The 22206-nt window shown below is 47.3% G+C and overlaps 1 protein-coding gene across 2 annotated transcripts; it reads right to left on the reverse strand.

The window, feature by feature from the left end:
- Positions 1–2174: 2174 nt before the first annotated feature.
- On the reverse strand, positions 2175–16773 carry HPCA (hippocalcin). 2 transcript variants are annotated; one of them, XM_015417763.1, is made up of 4 exons: positions 16618–16773; positions 7603–7608; positions 5434–5539; positions 2175–3296 (listed from the first exon to the last, which is right to left on the reverse strand). In XM_015417763.1, the coding sequence occupies exons 1-4, from the start codon at positions 16771–16773 to the stop codon at positions 3199–3201; spliced, it is 366 nt and encodes a 121-aa protein (XP_015273249.1). In that variant the 3' UTR covers positions 2175–3198. The 2 variants fall into 2 exon arrangements, with proteins under 2 accessions (XP_015273249.1, XP_015273248.1); XM_015417762.1 differs by lacking the exon at positions 7603–7608 and having other exon boundaries at positions 16396–16773.
- Positions 16774–22206: the final 5433 nt, after the last annotated feature.

The raw sequence follows: 22206 nt of genomic DNA on the forward strand, positions 1-22206 counted from the left end.
ATGCTCATTTGCATGGAATACCAGTAACAGAAAGTTAGTCACATCTTCAGTGGAGCTGGAAAACGTGCCTTTCGGTGCCCTCCCCTTTCCAAAATGGTTGTCTGCACAGTCCCCTGTGTAGTTCCCTATGGATAACATTCATATAATGTGCACTGAAACCAATGCAAGGGGAAACAGGTACCAGTATGCTGGTCCAACCTCCCGCCCCCCATCTATGTGTTGTCACTGACTCGTGAAGTTGGAGTCAGCATGTATGGGAAGCGCGCACCGAGCAAACCATCATCTGTAAAGAGCTGCCATATCTCACTGCCATGATGTCTGTGCATTCTTTACAACCCAAGGCATCTAGCCATCTGTTCCCCCCAACCTGTATGGTTAATGCTCCAATCCCAGCTACTGAGTTGCACCAAAGCACACCCCATATTGTAAGTTGAAGGTTGCCCGAGTACTGCCACGCCATACAAAGGTGGGACCAAGAACAATGCATGCAGGGTGGGAGGGGCCATGACTCAGTGGTAGAGCTTCCGCTTTGTGTGCAGAAGGTCCCAGGTTCAATCCCCAGCATCAGAGATCAGGTGGTAGGTGATGTGAAAGGCCGCTGCCAGAGTAGACAATACTGAACTAGATGGATCCATGGTCTGATTCACCATAAGGAAGCGTCATGTGTTCAAGGTAGCCATTAGCTTCCTAGCTTTGCCTGCCTGCAGCATCCCCAGTACTAATGCCAGGCTTCTGCAGAAAGGGGGGCAAGTCCTTATGCTTTCCCGAGGTGTGAGACGGCCTGCACCTGAAAGGTCATGTGTGTGTGAGAGATTTGGGGACAAACAAGGCAGCCTGCCCGGTAGTGTCTGTCTTCAGACCTGTCTTTCCTGTCCAGCCTCCTCAGGTATCCCCCGCAACCCATTCCCAAATCGCAGCTTTCATGGCAGTCTAGTTTCTATTCCAAGAAAGTGTCGGAAGCCCTACCAACCCCCTGCTATGCTGAAAGATAAACTAAAAGGCCCAGTCGTATGTAACAGCAAACTTAGTGAAGCATCGCTAAAGCAGACAGCTTGCAAGGTAACTATTGCAGACGTTTCCCTGCCTAAAGACAGGCTTGGTGTTTATTGAATTGCACAGCATACACAAATGCTCTGGGGTCTTTCTGCTGCCCGCAGTGGGGCTCCCACAGGATAGCTCTTGGTGCTCTTGCTAGGGAGACAAGGGATCTGGGGCTGGCTGGCCTGCTTGAGGAAGTGTGGTGGTGGTGGGGGCTCTGTTTTCAGTCAACACCACAGCCAAAAGGTGCCTTGTTTTGTCTGTCTTTGGTGCATGGGGCCTGTGCAGAAGGCTGGGAGATCCCAATAGCCCAAGGCAAGATGAGCAGCCCTGGGGCATGAGCAGTGCCACAGGGGGGCTCAGCTCAGCTCAGGCCAGTGACGATGACTGAGGTAAGGGGTGAACCAGTGCCCACTGCTGTTGTTGCCACCACCCAAGTGGCTCCTACAGTGCTGCCCCTGCCATACATGAGGCACAAGCTAGGAAACCTGTGGTTTAAATCCCTCTTGAGCCCCAACCTATTCTGTAGTCTCTGGGCTGGAATCAGCATACCCTGAGATGGGGCAACCTCTGGGGCTGATGCTCCACTGTACTATGCCTCCTGCCCCAAGCACTGCCTTGTGCTACTGGGGAAAGGCCTGCAAGCAGCTATGAGAATGGGCAGGGGGAGAGCTTATGAGCAGACAAGGGAAGAACACTCAAGCAAGTGGGAGGCATGCAGGTGGGTGGGAGACAAGGAGGGCATGAGAAAGGGGCCCAGTGGCAGGCAGAGGACCTTGGGAACTCTCTGCCCACTGGCCCCCAACACCTGGAACTGGCCCTAGGTGGCCTCATCTGAGTGACTCACCTCTTGGCATCCACTCTGTCTTAATGGAGTTAGTGGCTTACCTTTCAGGGAGGGTGTTATGGTCCACTGAAAGATTCTGTGTGCAAAGTGCTTTGAAACCTCCAAAGCACTGCATGATGCTTTTGGCCAGACCCTCTCTAGCCCCAGCGGGAACAGTGTGTGTCTTCCCTTGGGTAGTGTTAAGATCATCATTGGCTCACAAGAAAGGGAAGTACAGCCATCTGGTACCTATTTGCCAAGTAAAAGGAAAGAGGCCCCGGAAGAGCCCTTCCTGTCCTTGGGCTTGAGTGAATAGGGAGGAAAAGTGGAAACTCTGCCAGATGCCTCTGGGGCAAAGCAGGATGTGGTCTAGTTTGAGTAGTGGGTGAGGGACTGGTGATGTCAAATGCTGGAGGCCTGAACCCTTTGCTTTGGGTAAGGCTGGAAGCTGGAGCTGTGACCCAGAAGCAGGTTGATTCCAGCCCAAGAAACCTTGGCCTGTCCAGTGGCCCCCATCAGTTCCATTCTACTCTGGCCACAGCCACCGGCTAGCCAATCATCTGCAGTGAAATACCCCACTAATGCCAGAGTTACCAAAGATGCAGGGCCAAGTATATTAACTCTACACTAAAAAAAGAAGAAGCCCTCAACCTAAACTATAGCGTTGTGTATATTTGTGCTTGTTTTACATAGTTTACTATGCCAAATGACTCCACTGGAAGCCCACTGAAACCAAGAGGCTGAGATTGGAGTAACTCTGCATAGGATTGCACTGTTAAGTCCTCTAGTCATGGGGGAGGAAACTGGAGCTAGGCACAGCGGAGCACTGGGGGCCCTGCTCACTGCCTCTCCCCCCCTGAGGTTGCATTCACACACTGAACACTAGATATTAATTTCTGCCCTGGTGGTCAAAGACACACGGTCACAGGCAGCCACAATTATTGTGTGCTACAAACAAGTGGTGTGCACCACACCAGAAGCGGCTGCAGGACGAAGGAACGTTTTTGCAAAAGCAAACACATCACCAACTCAAGAAAAAAACGGACCAGTCCATCTGCTCCGCTTTTGCCACCGGCGCGCCGCCATTAACCTGAAACGGTGCAGCAGTCTCACACAACTACAGTGCTGGGGGGGAGGGAAGAGCAGAAAACTGAGAGTCAGAAGAAATAAAGATACTGGCAGTGCTGACTGGCGGGGAGTGTGTCCATTTCTCCCAGGGGATGGTGGGAAGTTGGCCACCTCCTTGGAGCGGGGAAGGCCGTGAGCTCCGTGAAGCGGTGCTGCCCCTTTGGGAGGCCACCTCACCGCGGTTTTCTGTGTGGAGAGGGAGGCGCTCAGAACTGTGAGGCGCTGCTGGGGTCACACTGCAGCAGCCTCACGATGGACGGGTCACTCTTAGCACCTTTGATGAACTCTTCCAGAGAAAGTTTGCCTGGAAAGGAGAGACAGGAACAGCAAAACAAATTCTCCAGTCAGAAGGGTTCTTGTGGCAGCCAGCACGCAGAGCACATGAGCTTTGATGTGGGATACCATGATCCTGCATCGATGGAATTTTCCAGCTGCCAAGATTTGCCATAGCCAAGCCCACTCAGGTTTGTAATTAAAACTCTGGCTTAAGAGCCACAAAACAGCAACTAGGGGCCCAGGTTAAAATCTGCACTCGACCACAAACGTATGGGGTGAACCTGAGCCTGTTGATTACCTCTCAGACTAACGTCCCTCACAGGGCACCGTTGGATGAAGGACAGGATAAATATGTAATGAAACAATTAAATTTTTAAACTTGCTAGTTGCCTCCTGTGGTACATTTTGATCCCTGTTGCTAGATTGTTGTTATCATTACTGTAATTTTTTTTAATTGTATTTTTGTTTAAATAGCCTCTGTTGAGAATTTTTTTAAAATTGCTATACAGATTATAAATGTTCTAAATAAATAAAGGCTTACCTCATTTCCTCTCCATTCTGTTCCTTTGCTATTGAGTGAGAATTGCACGGACCATACAGGAGGCCAATTGCCATAAGACACAAATGCCTTTGCACATGAGAAGCACTTTCTCAGTGACAAAACAGTAAGAGAAAGGCAAGATTCTTCCTGAGAGAGGGACCTTTGACTCTATTTGTGTGCGTGTATACGCGTGTATGTGCTTGCACACCTGGAAGTCATGGTGACTTCCAGTGACCCCTAATGGAGGCTTTGACGTTTTTTAGAGAGGTGGCTTGATATTACCTGCCTCTGCCTCCCGAGCCCTTGTATCCCTTGGAGGTCTCCCTTTCCAAGTACTTGCCAGGGTCGGCCCTGCTTAGCTTCCAAGATATGACGAGATTGGGCTTGTCTGGGCTGTCCAGGTCAGTGCGGAGCTTTGACTTTCGAATGATTATACACTGGGAATCTTGTTGCTCTTTACTGGACTTGACTCTTGCTCTTCTAGTGCAGACCAACCCAGCTACCCATCTGAAATGATCCCCAATACCAAAAAGGGTGTCTTGTGGATGTCTTTTGTGGGTAAAGCTTTTCTACTGCGAAGCTCTCAGTGGGAAAAGCCACCAAAACAGTGGATGATGCTCTGATAGTTTAAAAAAAATAATCATATGGCTACACTGTGAAGAGTGCAACTGTTTTAAGTATTTCAGTACCACCCTGACCTGGATAGCCCAGGTCTCATCAGATCTCAGAAGCTAAGCAGGGCCAGCCCTGACAAGTACTTGGAAGGGAGACCTCTGAGGAATACTAGGGCCAGGACGCAGAGGTAGGCAATAACAAGCCACCTCTCTGAAAAACATCCAAGCCCCCAGTGGGGGTCACCAGAAGTCACCATGACTTCCAGGCAGGCACAGAAAACACACATGCACATGTACACTCACACACACACAGTTTTTTAAATTCAGTCCCCTCCTGCTCCAAATGTACCTCCATGTTTCTAGCTCCTGTGCCTAGAGGGAAAAGCATGATCATATGGGAAAGGGTATGTGTGTGAACATCTATTACTGGCCATGATTGTGAACTGGAACCTCCTGATGCTACCCACCCTGAGCCCGTTCACAGGATGGGCAGGATATAAATACAATAAATAAATAAATGTACAGAAGCACTACACCTTTGCATAGCAGGTGCTCAGGACAGGACAGAGAGGATGGCCACCATATACACGCCCAGCTGCTTTTGAATGCAGAATGCCAGACAAGAAGCCATGTGGTATTTTAGAAGTGGATTTTACCCTCTGAAATCTCTATCAAATATATGGCTAAGTAGCTGCTGACTCCTAAGTATGACTTTGGGATCTCCAGGTCCCATGGGCTAAAGACTTCATAGCTGAGTCAAGCAAGGGATCTGGCCATGCAGCCAAAGCCCGCTGTGTGGGCAAAGAAAGCCAAGCTTTGAATTCCTCCTGAGGCACATCCTTTGCCCCCCCCCCACTCCTTGCCCCTCCGGCCATGCAGGACCACTAGGCAGCTCCCCTCCCATCCCCAGGATACAACCCACCAACTTTGAATTTAATCAGCACATCTGTCTAGAAGCTCAGGATTTAGAGGGGAGGGAGTGTCTTAATCTTTCTTCCCGCTTCATTTACCGTCGTTATTGGTATCCATCTGCCGGAAGATTTTTTCTGTCCGCTTCTCGGGAGTTGACTCATCCTCTGGCATCTTCATCACTGAAGAGACCATTTTATAGATGGCCTGTGGGGTGGGAAGGAATGGAAAGCAAGTTCAGATTCCTGCCCCTTGCAAACCTTTGCCAAAGACAGCCCCTCAGGGATGGCCAGCCGGCTCTAGGTTTGGCTGGCCTCTTCTGCAAGAGGCTTGCCGTGGGTGCTTCTTTATTCCCAGTTTGCCTTTAGAACATATAAGTGAAGACGGAACACCCTCCAGACTGGGAGGTTTCATCTCTACTCAACTATAGCCAAACTCACCCCCCCCCCCAAGAACAGGGGAAGATGTTTCCAGAGAGCAGCAAACCCTTTTCATTGTAGGCATTTAGGTGCTCCTAAAAGTTTCCCTTGCTTGAAAGCTAGTCGAATCTGACTCTAGGGGGGTGGTGCTCATCTCCGTTTCCAAGCCGAAGAGCCAGCGCTGTCCGAAGACTTTTGTCGTGGTCACGTGGCCGGCATGACTAAGCCCCGATGTGCACAAAACACTGTTACCTTCCCACCAAAGCGGTACCTATTTATCTACTTGCAATTTCTTGCTTTCAAACTGCTAGGTTGGCAGGAGCTGGGGCCAGAGACGGGAGCTCACTCCGTCATGCGGCACTCGGGTCTCAAACAGCCAAGCTACAGACCTTCCAGTCTGCAGCTCAGCGTCTTAACCTCTAAGCCATTGTGGCCCCTTAGGTGCTCCTATACAGGTTCAATCCCTGACCTGGATGTCCTAGGCTAGCCTGATCTCATCTGATCTCGGGAACTAGGCAAGGTCAGCCCTGGTTAGTACTTGGATGGGATGGGAAACTACAAAGAAGTCTACAGTTGCTACACAGAAACAGGCAACTGCAAACCACCTCTGCTCATCTCTTGCCTTGAAAACTCTAAGTCAGCTGCAATGTGATGGTGCAAAGAGATGGATGGATGGATGGATGGATGGATGGATGATAGATAGTCAAATTCCCATTGCATCCCCATACAAAACACAGGTAGGTCTGCAGCTCTTGCCAAAAAGTCCAGTCGGTAATTAGGGTGTAGGTGAGGAAGGTGACAGCCCTTAACCCACCTTCTCCAGCCTACAACTGCCTCTGGATCTAGCCCCATTTGCTACCAGCACCACTGTGAAGTAGGGCTCATTAAGATGGGCTGCTCAGCATTGTGCACTCTGATTTGTTCTCGTCCTCCACATGTCACGTGCATAGAATTTCTAGAAGCACACAGTCAATCAATCCCTTTTGTGTCCTTCCTTGTGAAGTGTTTTCTCATTGTCTCCACCTCTCATTTTAAAGTCTGGGGATTTAAAGATAAGCCCCCCAAATCTGTCCAAAGAACCAGCCTCTCAGCACTCCAAAGCAAGCAGAACAGACTTGATTAAACAAAAGCGCTCTCTGTGTCTGTGTGTGTGTGTGTGTTTTAAAAGACCCAGCATGTGATTTCCCAAGAGGGTGTATAAATTGCCTGGTTGAAGAAATTGGTAATTAACATGCAGAACATTGAGGAAAAGTTTGGGGGGGAGGGGCAAACCCAAGCAACAGATGGGGGAACAGGCCGCACTCCCCTAAGCGGCATTTGCTACCCCCTCATTCCAGCCACCTCCTTCACCAGAATAGGTATTGGTTGGATGTCTGGAAAAGAACCCCAACTTTTGGGGCAAAGTCAAGAAGGGCAGACCAATGACAGTGGCAGGGAGAGGTGCAGTTTTTAGACTAAACCTACAGAATGAGAAATGTCAGTGGTACAATACAGATGCAAAGGGGAGGGTACTATATTATTACACAGGCATGTAACACTATTCTACTGTCAGCAGAGGGCACTGCAGAGCAGGATAGGATACAACAACAGGCTAAGAATTTGCTCCACAGAATAAAATCAAAGGGCCATCTAGCCCAGCATCCTGCTTCCAACAGTGGCCGGCCAGATGCCTCTAGGAAGCTCAATAAAATGGATATGATGACAGTGGCCCTTCTATTATGGTTCCCTGAGATCTGTCATGAACATCTGGCATACTGCTTCTGGCTACAAAGGTTCCATTCGGTTTTCCAGGCCAGCAGCCCTCAACAGAAACCATCTACCACGAATTGTCTCACTCCCTCAAAAAGCCACCTTAAGCTGGTAGCTGTCCCCTGTTGCATGAAGAAGTACTTCCCTCTGTTTGTCCTGATTCTACTGCAAATCAGCTTTACCAACTGACCCTGAATTCTAGTATTAGAAGAGAGGAAGTAAATGCATTTCATACTGTTAAAAATGACAAAAGCCTCTTATAGTCTTGGAGTCATCTTTTCTGTAAACTAAAAAGTTTACAATATCCCCTGGGTGCTCTGTTAGCTTCCCACCCAGTTCACTTTGCCACATGTGGCTTGGAAATTATATACCACATGCCCTTTAGTTGAAACGGTTCCCATTCTAGTCCTCTATAGATCCTCAAAACAGACAGACCGCCCTGACCTGGATAGCTCAGGCAAGCCTGATCTCGTCATGTCTCGGAAGCTAAGCAGGGCCAACCCTGGCAAGTACCTGGAAGGGCGATCTCAAAGGAATACCAGGGCTAGGGCGCAGGTTATCAAGCCACCTCTCTGAAACGTCCTAGCCCCACTAGAGGTTTCCAGAAGTCCCTATGACTTCCAGTCTCGCAAGCACACACACAAACACTCACAAAAAACCCAGAGACAGACCTGCCACAATCCAGAGCCACTTTACCCCCCCCCCCAAGTCATCCATTTGGACTGCTTAATCTCACACCAGAACTAACCACAATGTGGTCACTATATTTTAAAAGATACCTGAATATGCAGGCGTCTTATTGAAGTGGGATTTTTTGATGTACATTGCTGTTTTCATTTTACAGACGGGGAACAAATATCAAGCGTGCGACTTGCCCAAAGGCCTGCTGGTAAACTCTCTTAGCTGGCCAAGGATTTGGACCAACACTTTCCCATCTGCCTGCTTACACTACTGGCTGTCTTCAATTTAATGGGGTGGTGGTGGCTTTATGTGGAAAAAACAGGATGTCTGGGGGCACCTCCAAGCTTGCAACAGATTCCTCTTTGGGGCCAAGGGACTGATACCTGTTTTAAAAAAAATGGAAAGCAAAGAGCTGTGGTACCATAGGGCTTCTTCTATGAGTCTCCAACTGGTCGATCTTTCGCTTATCTGAGTGCTCAAGTCAAAGAGAGTGTGGGTGGTTGGTTTCTCTTGCTCTGATTTGCTTTCTGTAGTGGTGATGGTGGAGAATGCAATATCACCTGTTCTTGGGACTTCCTTGACTTCAATGTACCCTACCCACCTTAAAAAAATAAGCAACCGTTTCCCAGGGTGTTCCCTTTTCTCCTTTCCAAGGGTACTTTGAAGTTTCAGTTTATAAATATTCAAGACCCAGTTAGGAGATTGTCTCCCCCCCCCCCAAGAAAAAGCTGAATCACTGCCTCCTGCTAACAATCTGGGATACTTTTTGCCTCCCACAGAGAGCCCTTGATAAACAAGAACCTTATCCGGAAGCAACCAGAATTCAGCGGTCAATGTTATCGTACTTGGGAGAAAAAGGCATGGGGGGGGGGGAATCCAATTTCCAAGCTGCCCCCACCCTCAACAGAGGACCCCCCCCCCCAGCAAATAGCAGTAAAAAAAAATCCTCTGAAGACTGAAATTAAGCCTGGTTCTGGTTCTCCTTTGGGTGTCAAACCCTTCTGATCCCCAGTCCTGGAAGCTGCTGGAAGATCTGCTAACAAAGATCTAGACTTGGACCCCAGAGAAGCAGGTGGCGGGGGGGGGGGAGGCCCCTTCTGCCCTCTCTTGTTCTCTGCTTCAGCTCAGCCTCCACAGCTCTGCTGCATGAGCACAGCCCTGTCTCCACTCCTGACTGGGCATCCACTTTCGGTTAGCGGTGTTATTCTTGTGTGTGATCCCAGAGGCTTTAGCAAATGTTGACCAAGGGAAGGTTAATGGGTTTCAGCCCTTCTGGTCTCTGCAGGCAGCTTCAGGCCAGTCTGGGTCAGGCAACTTCTGTGACATTTTATTGCCCAACAGGCTGCCTGACCTGGGAGGCATTCACTTCCCAAGATCCCTCGCAGTGCTGAAAAACCATAATGGAATGATTCGGAAAGGCACTTTTTATAAAGGGAACAGGACTGTACGCTACACCACTGTCTACGGAATGCATTATCTGTTTCTTGTATTATTATCTAGCTCTTACTGCATTGTTTTCAACTTTTGTAATGTCACTTTCTGCATTGTTAGACACATCATGAATAATACTTCTTTTTTTGCATTGCTTTTTGCATTGCTTCTTTTTTTAAAAAACCCTAGTACTATTGCATTCCTTTTTACCTGTCTCACACTATTTGACTGTATTGTCAATCCACCCTGAGTCTCAGCGGTAACGGTGGGCTATGAATAAAGTAAAGAGTAAATAAATAAGTGATGTCCCAGTTGACTCTAATTCTGAGTGGACAGCATACCTTGCCATTTCAAGCAGCAATGGTGGAGCACTTGCCCATGAGTCAGTCTACATGACAGCAAAGACTTTAGATTGCTGGGCTACAGGGTATCTCCTTACAAGTACACACATACATGAAGTTGCCTTCCACTGGAACCAGACAATCGGTCCCACCAAGGTCACTCTTGTCTACTCAGACTGGCAGTGACTCTCCAGAGACTCAGGCAGAGGTCTTTCACATCACCTACTGCCTGGTCCTTTTTAAACTGGAGTTGCCCGGAATTGAAGATGGGACCTTCTTGCATGCAAAACAGGTGCTCTACCACTGAGCCACATCCGCTCCAAATAGATTAAAGTGAGCACAAATGAAGAAGGGCAGGGCTCCAGTACCATAAGTACTTGCACAGATGAAGAATAATGTGCTGGCAGTGGCTGAGGAAAGGTCTCCTCCTTGCAAATCCCCTCCAAGGCACCCCATTTTTGCTATGTAACACCTAGCTCTGACCTGATTAACAAGATATTAAACAAAATTTTAAAAAATGACAAGGAAAAAACCAATCCCAGTCACGCTCCTGCCTCAGATTCTGGCCATTTCCACACAGGTTATCTGTCCTGAGTTCAAGGATTTCCCCCCCTGCTTCCCCATGGCATAGTGGTGCATTTGCACACCTTTGGAGAGCCAGTGTGGCGTAGTGGTTAAGAGTGGCGGATCCTAATCTGAAGAACCAGGTCTGATTCTCCGCTCCTCCACATGCAGCCAGCTGGGTGACCTTGGGTCAGTCACAGCTCTCCCAGAGCTCTCTCAGCCCCACCCCCCCTCACAAGGTGTCTGTTGTGGGGAGAGGAAGGGAAGGCGATTGTAAGCTGCTCTGAGACTCCTTTGGGTAGTGAAGAGCAGGGTATAAAACCAACTCTTCTTCTTTTCTCTGCTCTTTCTCAAACCTGGTTTCCTCCCAGGTTTTGGGAAAGATCGCAGTCAAGCCTAGATGGCTGCTGTGCGGGTGGGGAAATCTGGATTTATTTATTTTTTTTGCAGCCATTTTAACCCTGTCCCTGCAGCAGCCATGTTCTCCCCCTGACACCAGGGGGCTTTTGCTTCGATACGCCATTGAAACAACAGATATAGCAGGCTCTCTAAATTTCTAGCTTTTAAAAAAAGCAAGTCTCTACCTACACATCTAGGCATATCTTCACAAGGGAAGAGGCTAGAGCTAGGAACTCAGAGAGCCTGCTGCACCTATTATTGCAACAGTATGTCAATATAATGACACTCCAGTGCTGATTAAAGAGGGGGGAAAAAGAATTCCAAAAGCTCTGGTGACCCACGGGAGGGGAAAGGCCTCTTTCAGGCAGTTGGGGCAGGGAAACCAGCTGTGAGGAAGCCCGGTTGCTGCTGCCCTTTATCTGCAACCACACCAGCATGGGAGCATCACAAAATCCTTTCCCGTGTGGAAACCATCTCACTGTGTGCCGAATGGTAAGGCCCATTTTCTCTCAACCTCTGTTCCTCCACCTACAAAATGAGAACAACGACCCCAAGATGCCTTGCAAAGACCTGCAAACTAAAACTGTTTCCCCCAGTGCACTATGCTTCCTTTAGAGGTCTGACAGTCTGAGGCCCAATTTCCCTTCAAAACAATCTATCAGGGATTTCACTTTTACTTGCAGACACTAGCAGGATTAAAGATTCATGTTTCATTTCACCTCATTCTGAATAAGAAATAGAATATCCATGGAGGAGCCGCTGCGCCCTCCCTTCACCCCCTGCCGAGTGAAAAGAAAAGCTGCAACCTGAAGCAGCCGGCGGGTGTCTGGGTTCCCTGCCACAGGGGGGATCCCAGGGAGAATCAGCTCACACCCTGTACCTCTGCTAATCTGCTTCCCTTGCCAACGAGATCCCCATGAAAACCAGCTCTGCATCTGCAGTGTCGCTGCTGGCAAGCGTCTGAGTAATAAAGGAGACCAGTATGCACAGGGAAATGGAAAAGAAGCAGAAAGTGGAGAAAAGCCTTCCTCCCCTACCTAGAAAAGGGCTGTTTAAAGCCAAGGAAGGGATGTGGGCCTCTATTTGCCAATCCCACCCTTGGCGCCCTCCCAAAAGGAGATCCATTCCTAACTAGGGTTCCCAACAACTTGGGGGGGAAATGTCCAGTTCCTTTGGTGGTTGAAAGTGCCATGTAGGGTTTTCACCCTGTAGGGTTTTCAAGGCAAGAGACATTCAGAGGGCGTTTGCCATTGCCTGCCTCAGTGTAGCAAACCCTGGATTTCTTGGTGGTCTCCCATCCAAGTACTAACCAGTACGGACCCTGCTTAACTTCTGAGATATAATCTGGGCCATATACAGGTCAGGACCATGCTCCTTTAAAAGAGGCTTCATGTGTGGAAATAGGCTGCTGAAGTTTTTGAAAGGCATGGTGGTAAATAACCTAACCTAGTAAATAATATCCCATGAAGCCTCTCTTAAAGAGACACGACATTTATTCTCCAGGATGCTGGCAAACCTAATCTTAACTCCAGCACAGTCCATAAACACAAGGAATGGCTGCTTTTAAATGGCAGATGCTGACGATTACTTACCCATTAAAGAGTGGGTTTCCCCACTCCTTAATTAGTTCTACCAGTTTTAATAGGTTTAATCAACAGATTACCTAACTCCATCTTTAGCTGATTAATCAAGGAGACCCAGTTTTATTCATGGAGGGGCAACTGAAATGGGTGGGGGCCAGGAATTAAAGGCACAATGGATTTATTTACTAGCCTGATACCCGTGCTTCGCTACGGTATTTATAAGTTCCATAAATCCAGTTATAATACTGATGATGTGAAGTTTGAAATGTAACATTTGTTGTAGGAATTCTAATGGAGAAGATTGTAATGTAAAAAATGAAGTGAGACACATGTGCTGTTTTTTTTTTCTCTACTGAAGGACCTCTTTGTAGACCACACTGTTTTGCTCACATGGAGATGTATTGTTCTGAGCACCTCAGGGTGATCTTGCTGATACTTGGCCAGCACAGCTCAGTACACTTCAGGAGTACAATGTGCAAATGTCTTTGCCACATTCCTAAGTTACCTCCTCCTTGTAGCATTGTTGTATCTGGCTCAATGTTTGCCAGGAGGCAGTAAGAGGTGACAGGTGTGAGGGGGAGTTGGTCTGAGGGAGTGGTGATGTAGTGGACATTTCTTCAGGTTCATGAGAGAGGCACGCATCAAAATGGCTCCTTTACTATCTCCCCATGAACATTCATAAACTCAATTGCCATGCTGGCTGTAATTAGAAATGTCTATTCAGGAGTCTTGAATAGCTGATAGTTGTCAGTCAGTCAGTTAGCCTTTACTGGCATAAAACAATACCTTAAACACTGATATTTGTAACTGTCCTCAGCTGTCTGCAGTCTCTTTTAACTGTGTTTTTACCTCACAACACTGAGTTCTACAGCTGAGCAATCAGAGGGAGGTGGGTGCAAGCAGGCAGGTTTTACCTCAGAACTCTGAGCTACACAGGCCCCGGGCATACGGGCCGGCTGAAACGCGGCTACGCAGAGCCGCTCCAAACTTGATACGCCGCGGCGGGATCCCACGGATCCCCTAGCCGCGGCGCAGCACTCCCCGGCACGCTCAGATGCCGGGGAGGAAAAGTCCGAGGGGAGGGGGGAGGCTGCCGAACTGCGCATGCTTGGGCATGCGCAGTATGGCTGGCGGCCGGGATGCGGCGGCGCAAGGACACGCCGCCGATCCCACAGCCCTGCCTGCGCCGCACCAATGGATGCAACCACCTAGAGAGGTGGTTGTTTTTTGCGGCGCAGTTTGGGCCGTTGGGACGGATCAGGGACGGAGACGGCACGCTCGCCAGATGTTGTGGTGAGATCGCGCCTGTTTGCTCCGCCCCAGTTCCGTCCCGCTCCCGGCCCAAATGGGCTCATATGAACGGGGCCACAGTTGACCAATTAAAGGGGGGGCAAGGAGGCAGCAGCCTGCCAGGCACATGGAAAACAATTGGGGGAACACATTTTGCCTCTTTTTTAACCCCTTAGGGTCAAGTTTCTCAGAAATCTCTTCGTAGTGGGGGTTGACATAATGGTAGGAATGCACTCCCTTTATTTTGGGTTTCTTTGGTGTGGGGGTTTGGCCTGGGCATTGAATTTTAGTGAGGACAGCAATGGTTCTATCTTGGCTGGCACCCTTCCCGTTCCCTATTGTTTACATCTATTTTGCCCTCCCCCCCCTGTCCATGAAGTAGCTGGCAGTGGGAGTGGAATGAAGACTGGTTATTCACCATCTGATTGCCTTTAATGTTGTACTAATGTTTTAAATTAATTTTATCTTGTTTTATCTCTGGTTGTACATCGCCCAGAGCCCTGCAGTAGCAGGGGTGGGGCAAATAATAATAATAATAATAATAATAATAATAATAATAATAATAATAATAATAATAATAATAATAATAATAATAATAATAATAATAATAATAATAATAATAATAATAATAATAATAATTTGGAGGGATGCAGGGCATACCCTTTTTTCTTTACAAAAATGGTTCTCATTTAAGAAGTTGAACACAACTATGTATTCAAAATAACATCCGAGTAATCAGATATTAAGCAAGTTCATATGAACCAATTTTCTAGAACCCACATTATGAGAAGATAAATAACCTAATACAGGAAACCACTTTTCTACAAATTTGGGGTATATTTCCATAGTGGGTGGGAGTGTGTCTAATGCCATTGGGGAGGAGGCTGGCCCAGCAGCACTGCTAAGGTGTTTCTGCTTGGGTGGTCTCCCTGATGGATTAAAATACCCTGCCGTGCTCCTACACCTGACAGACACCCGCCTGTCTGGTGTTGGGGGGAGTGTGTTTAAAGGCATCAGAGAAGCTGGGCCAGCAGCAGTGCTAAGGTAATCCTGCTGAGCAAGTCTCCCCAACAGCTGTAAGCATCTCACTCCCTCTCGAACACCTGACAGACAGCTGCCTATCCAGTGTAGGAGGTGGAGGGGTATCGCAAACCACTGTGGAGGCTGAGCCAGCAGGATCACTAAGGTGTTACTGTTGGGGCGGGCTCCCTGATGGCTTTAAGCACCCTACACCCCCTGCTGCACCTAACAGACAACCGCCAGCCAGGTGTAGGAGGTGAGGGGAGCGTATTGGAAGCCATGGGGGAGGCTGGGCCAGCAGCATTGCTGCACCTCACAGGTGGTTGTTGGCCATTCCTGATTTCCTCAACTGTCATCAGCTCTCTGCAGGCTCCTGTAACTGTTTTTTTTTAACTTCAGAACACTGAGCTCTGCAGCTGACCAATCAGAGAGTGGGGTGAAGTGGTGGCAGACAACAGGAGCTTGGGTGGGATATTCCCTGCCCCAGCTAGCTGAATGGTATCCCTAGCTGAACATCAATGCTTTTTTTGCCAGCTGGACTAGGGGAAAGAGACAGATGGGAGGGTAGCTCTTGCCCATTCACTTGACCCACTACCTCACAAGCCTCACTAACTCCCAGCTTCTCTTTGGAGGAAAGGAAAGAGGAAGCCAGCTTTGAAGCACTTTATCTCCCCCAGGTAGGCAGTGAGGGTTGTCTCTGGAAGAAATGGGAGTCTCCGGTCCTCAACATCTTATTCCTATTGGTGGAGGCTTGTTCCTTTTATACCAGACTAAAAATCCTGCACTTTTGTTTATCTGCAAACCAGGAGAGAGATGGAACCTCTGGCATCTCCCATCATCATGTGTGACAAGCTAATCTGTTCCAGTCCATCACATAGATACTCATGCCTGCAAGGTTCGCAATGTGATTCACACCAAGCCTCTCTCTGCCCCCAACTCCTCCTTTTTTCTCCCTATCCATCTGTAATTTTCCTTATAAAATGGTGGAAAATTATTTCCTCTTCATAGCACCTGAAGAAGTAAGCTCTGACTCATGAAAGCTCATGCTGGCAAAAATGTTAAGTCTTTAAGGTGCCACTGGACTTCTGTTTATTTATCTATAGGGAACCTTCACAACATTTGAAAGGGATGCTTCTCTGGCTGACTGGGGAGAAGCTATATTGTCCATTCCATCCTTCCTCTTCAAACTAATTTTGGGAGGACCTTCATTCTTTGACAAATGTTCCTGGCCAAATTTTGGTGTAGAACAGGAACTTTCTGTGTGACTGTGTGCATCTGAGACAGATTTATGTGTAGAGTCGAGAAAGTGGATAGAGAAAATGTCTTCTCTTCCCATAGTGATAGAATTTGGAGTCACCCAATGGACATTAGATTTAGGACTTATTCAATCAATGACTAATTAAATCATGAAATTCTTTTTCTGTGGATGTGATGGCCATGATAGATTGATGTGGGAAAGGTCCATCAACAGCTCCTACTTATGGTCACTACAGAGAAGCTCCCTGTCCAGAGACAGACAACCTGTGAATACCCCTTTTTATACTGTGGCTCTGTAAACCCTTCAGAAAAACACCCACCACACTCACCTGCACGATTTCCAGCATCTCTTCCCTGCTGATATAGCCATTCCCATCCAGATCGTACATGCTGAAGGCCCACATCAGCTTCTGCTCCAGCTTCCCCCGTGAGGTGACGCTCAGGGCAATGATGAACTCTCGGAAGTCAATGGTGCCATCGCCGTTGGTGTCAAAGGTGCGGAAGACGTGCTCGGCAAACTTGGAAGCATCACCGTAAGGGAAGAAGTTGGCATAGATCTTCTTGAACTCCTCTACGTTGAGTATGCCAGTGGGACAGTCCTTGAGGAAGCCCTTGTACCACTCTTGAAGCTCCAGGTCAGAGAATTCCGTGTTCTCCCGGAGATCTTGGAGCATCTCCGGACGCAGCTTGCTATTCTGCTTCCCCATGGTTGAGCCAGAATCTTACACTGAAATGCAGGGAGCAAGGAGAGGTCAGAGTGGAATACTGTCAATGGACAAATTCACATTCCATTTCGAGCAAATACCATTATGCTTTCTCACAGAAGGCTCCTTTAGTATGTATTTTTGTATTTACCACTTTCCTGTGCAAGCAAAACAACAACAACCTCAAAACACTTCATTTGACCAAACTGTACATCCAGACAATCATGAGTCCTAGAAACTTGCTCTCAAAAACACAAGCTTTGAATGTCAGAAATTCAAATTCAAGATTCAGATTCTTTGGACAACTTCAACTTATGCTGACCACAAGAAGCCTTGGAAATAATTTACTGGGAATATACTGACAGAAATCATTAAGAGCTGATTAATATTACTGGTTGAATGTCATTCATCCTAGGAGATAGTTATGCTTTTCAGACCTGCGTAGCCAAGTCAAGAGCATTCCTGGCTCAAACAGCATGTGACGGAGGTTTAAAAAGCACCAAAGATTATCTCTCGGGAAGCAGGGCTTTAGCCACAGCATGCCGTAAAACGGACTTAAATAAAATAACAGCTGCCCCAGCAGTCCTTATACATATGGAACATTCCTTTAAATATTAATTCCTTCAAGGCATTTTGGCACTGTTCATTCAACAGTAAGGCATGTCCACTGCAGTCGTATCTATTAGCAAAGTAGTATACCGACCTCTGCCTCTGACCTCTGCCTCTCGGCTCTGCCTAAGAAGAGGGGGGAGGGCAGGGTAGGACAGAACCTCCACCTGTGGAAGAAATTTTCCTGTCCCTGCTGAAATGACTCCTCCTTCTTCTGCCCAAATCCCCCAAATTGACAGGCACAACGACTGCCAGAGAACACCCTGGCAACCAGAGAGCGGCATGTAGGCATCAACTAGGAAATGAAGAGAGCGCGAAGGGAAGCAAGGGGGGCCAACCCCTCCCTCCCAAGGATCCTTTCGGTAAGTAGGGGACTTGCACCACAGCATGGACACCCCCAGCTTAGTTTGCCTCAGCGGCAGCAAAGTTCCTCTGTCCCAGGGCCTGCCACTCAGTGCCTCTCATCTGAGGAAACCGTGGCTTGTTTTGTGTGTCAGCTCTTTGGGGAGTTGCGCCTTCCCACTGTCCTGTGTGTGTGTGTGTCTGTGTGTGTGTGTCTGTGTGTGTCTGCACACCTACTGAGCCAAACAGCAGCACAGCTATCCTATCCCCTCCCCTCAGCAATACGTACACTCACCCAAGCTTATCCCCTCCCATCTACGGTGTGGGTACAGCACTCTGCTTTCACTTGTGCATGCGACACATGACCTAAATATGGTTGCTGGATCACTCTTTATGCAGAATGTGTGGCAAAGCTTCTGGAGACCCCAGGAAGGATTTTCCAATCGGCCCGCGTAGGGAGGAAATATTGTGTGACGTGGCACAGGACTGATGGTCACTGCAACACCACACAAAGCGTTCTAAGCTGACCAGGCTTCCTTCAGTGACAAGGGCCGTGCAAAAAAGAGTTGATTGCCGTTTCTGGAGAGACAGTCCCCCTCCCGCCAACGACATGCGCCTAGGCCAGAAAAAGATGCTCATGTCTCTATGCCCCATCAACAGCTGTGGACTACCTATTCCAATGTTGTTCCCCTCGCCCTACCTTTTTCTTCCGTCTTCCTGAAGAAGAAGGGTTCATTTTTATACCCCACTTTTCTCTATCCTAAGGAGTCACAAAGCAGCTCTTCCCTTCCTCTCCCCACAACAGTCACCTTGTGAGGTAGGTGGGGCTGAGAAAGTTGTGAGGGAACTGTGACTGGCGCAAGGTCACCCAGCAGGATTCATGTGGAGGAGTGGGGAATCAAACCCAGTTCCTGTCAAAAACCTCGCTCAGTCTCCAGGTTAATTTGAACTAAAATTCAGATCCAGAGCACACAAGAAATAACTGAGAGAGCATCTCTGATAGCAAGCAAAGTGGCATTTCACACCCTGTTGAAGAACTCCAACCAGCTGTCTCTTACATATCTGCAGCGGGGGGAGGAAGAAGGGCTGAGCCCCCAGCCCCCTCTCTTCAGAAACCCACTGCGGCTTTTTAGATTTGTGCAGCCCTCGGAAGAAACAAGACCTCTGCTTGGGAGCAATAAGGAACAATATTCTCTCTGGTAACACCGCTTGTTCTCTCAGCTGTGGGGTTATCAACAGAAGATGATAAGAAAAAATGAAAAATCTATACAGACGTGAGATCTATTTCCACCCCTGGTCAAAAACCAGATCTGGAGCCCAAAGCTATCAGATGATTCTGCCTTTTGGGGAAGAAAAAAAAAGGCTTTCCGGAGCAGACTCATTTCCTCTCCTTCTCTTCCTCACAGCAGGCTGCTGTCTGTTTTTCAGACAAGCTCAGCTGCACAAGATGAATGGTAGCACAGATGCAATTAGGTCTGGCTGGTCCGAATGCTGGCCCAGAAAGGCACATCACTGCTGGAAGGTTCTGCAAAAGGCCTAAAGGCTGGCTTTTAAAAAATGACAACCTCTTTGAAATTCCAAAATGAGAAAAACCGTGGTGCAGAGAGACCCATTTTGGTAATGGACCGTGCCATTCAGGCCATGTGTGTCCCTGCTGTGGCTTTGCCACTGAATGCCAGTAACAAACACTGCACACAAACTGGGGAGCCACTGGGCGGACGGCTGACCCCCAAGATTAGGCCAATCGCTGGCTTTAAGAAAACTTAAGTTGTTTAATCACACTAGCTTTAACCAACCGAGGCTAAGCAAATTTGCACATGAGAAAAAAGAGCAGTTCTAAAGAACAGCCTGGTTCTTGGACTTAAGCAGGTACCTGGTGCACTTCCCAGTTTTCCCCAATTAGAAGAGGCATCCCTCCTCCAACTGTCTTGCACTGGCAGGATACCTCTTTTAAGATGGCACCTTCCACCCACATTTTTCGAATGCCTGCCTAGGAAAAAGAATGTTCTCTCTTCATCTGCCCCACCATTAATTTGGGGCACAGTTTTGACAGATCGATCAGTCACTATGCTAAATGCTGCAAGCCCTAATTAGTGTGATGTTTCACAGCAAAACCTTCTCTTTGTTCTTCCTTTTGCTTCTAATATTTATTAAGGACTCTGTCCAAGGAGACCTACTTACGCAGTCAGCAACAGCACGACAACAGGGATTGTAATAAAAATAAAACAAAAATTGTATTAAATTGCTTACATAAAATCAATGATAAAATAATAATTAAATAACCAATTAAATAACCCTTACTTTGCAATTACACAAAGTTTGTTTATTCATTTGTCATTATAAAGGACATCAAATAAATTGGTCTACCAAGAACCAAGTAACTAGGCACTTAAGCTGTATTCTGAAGAAACCGCCTTCATTTGTTGACTTAATTTCATTTGAAGTTTTAAAAAGTTCCAGCCAAATACAAAGAATTGTGTTTCTTTTCAAAACTAAGGAAGTCCCACTGTTTCTGCTGAACGACTGACAGTTTTTAAGGAAATTTGGAGTATTTCCAACTAGAGTGTTTCAAAATAACAAGGTCTCTCCCCTCCTTCCAAACCTTTCCTATAGGCCCTGCGTGCCAGAGCCTCCAACTGTCTTGCACTGGCAGCAAGATGGCTCTGGCAGAAAGATGGCTCTGGCAAAGACATCACTGTCAGGGTCCTTTATGAAACCTGCCCCAACTATAAGGTCGGAACAAATATCTACTCCACTCACAAGGGAGTGGACCTAGAAAATTCTGTGGAAAGGGGGTTATTGACATCTTTTGCTGGCCTTTCAAAGGAAGATCAATCAGAGATTGTGGCCAGGCTAGAAGAGCTTACAGGTCAACTTCAAGGCCTGGCTAAGCAAGTTGATTTTCCTGAGGTAACTACATTGGGCAAGATTGACTAAAGAGGCTTGGAGGAGCCTTCCTCCAATGCTATGGAACAGAGTACATCTGGAGGAAAGGAAGAGATGACTTTGCCAGCTGCTGACCTCCCCTACCCACTGGTCTTACCAAATGATGGGGAAGACAGAATCTTTAAGCCTACACACTTGACAGCACCATCGGGACCTCTAATGCAAATGCCCGATGACCAAACATCTGAACCTCCACTCTTCTCAACATCCTTGGCTTCTAACAATAGACTTCTTCAAAGAGCAAATGGATGCGTATTTGATGATAGTGGAAAAATTCTGGACAATATTGAAATAGAGAATTGACAATTATTGGCACATCCATTTAGAATAATTTCATGGAATGTTGCAGGGTGGTTTCGTTGTAACTAACTCGCCAGATAACTCTTTCCTTCATCAGAAATGTGATATTTTAGCAATTCAAGAGACATGGACAGACCAAGAAATTACCCCTACAAGGTTTTAATATTTGTTGAAAGCTAAAGGAGGAAAGGGCCCAGGAAGGTTGAAAGGTGGTCTGGCAATATTACTCTTAGCCTCTCTGGAGTTTAAATGTATAGAGAACCCCACCCCTTGACTCAAGAGCTATGACAATAGTTCTTCATAGTAAAACAAATAGTCTGATTTTAATAAATGTCTATATTCCTCCCCTTTCACTAAAAGTCCAATTAGATGAAGCTTGGAGCTCCCTAGAGAGTTATATAGGCCCCTGCCACACGGCAAGGATGCGCCGCCGATCCCACGGCCCGGCTTGGGCTGCTCCAGACGCTTGCAACCACCTAGAGAGGTGGTTGTTTTTTACTGCGCGGTATCGCCATTCGGGACGGATCGGGGACAGAGACGGCACGCTCCCCAGATGTTGAGGTGGGATCGCGGCCCGTTTGCTGGCCTCGTATGAACGGGGCCATAGTAAATCTAATTGCGGAGCATCCAGAGGCCAATGTTTTACTTCTTGGAGATTTTAATGCTCGCCTTGGCCCAGATGATCCAAGTCTGGAATTTAAATATAAGGAATTTTTTAGTGACTCATATGACTCATACATTTTCTCCTCTTCCTAGGTGTTTTAAGGATTCCACTTCAAATGTTGCAGGTTTATATCTAGCCAAAATGGCCTACAAGTTGGGTCTGTACATTTTAAATGGTACTTTCTTGGAAGATTATTCAGCTGAGTCAGAGACTTAGCACTATTGATTATATGTTAGCATGCACTTCTCTATCCGTATTCTATTAGCCAGAGGTTTTTTCCCTGTGCGGATACTTATTCCCACTTATCAGGAATTTAACATACAGAGTGACCTTCTTACATGTTACAATAGAATTGTCCAGGATTTTAAAACTATTCTATGTGAACCTAAAGGCCATTCCACCACATCTTACAAGAAATCTAAACCCTGGTTTGATGTGGATTGCCAAAAAGTAAGAAAAGAGCTTTCTGCCATTTACTATCAGTTTAAAAAATCAAGTGGTGACCAAAGATTTCTAATCCAACAAGAACTCTGGTCACAAAAAAGGGATTACAAACACCTAATCCAAAAAAAGAA

The sequence above is a fragment of the Gekko japonicus genome, unplaced genomic scaffold (genome assembly GCF_001447785.1).
Source record: "Gekko japonicus isolate JY-2015 unplaced genomic scaffold, Gekko_japonicus_V1.1 scaffold203, whole genome shotgun sequence".
Classification (NCBI taxonomy): Eukaryota; Metazoa; Chordata; class Lepidosauria; order Squamata; family Gekkonidae; genus Gekko; species Gekko japonicus.

Excerpts from the sequence above, each read along its gene's own strand:
- HPCA (XM_015417762.1), bottom strand. The coding sequence starts at position 16,773 with ATGGGGAAGCAGAATAGCAAGCTGCGTCCGGAGATGCTCCAAGATCTC. Across the intron at positions 5,540-16,395 it reads AGATGCTGGAAATCGTGCAG|GCCATCTATAAAATGGTCTC; the intron begins GTGAGTGTGGTG and ends CCCACCCCACAG. Across the intron at positions 3,297-5,433 it reads GATGGATACCAATAACGACG|GCAAACTTTCTCTGGAAGAG; the intron begins GTAAATGAAGCG and ends TCTCCTTTCCAG.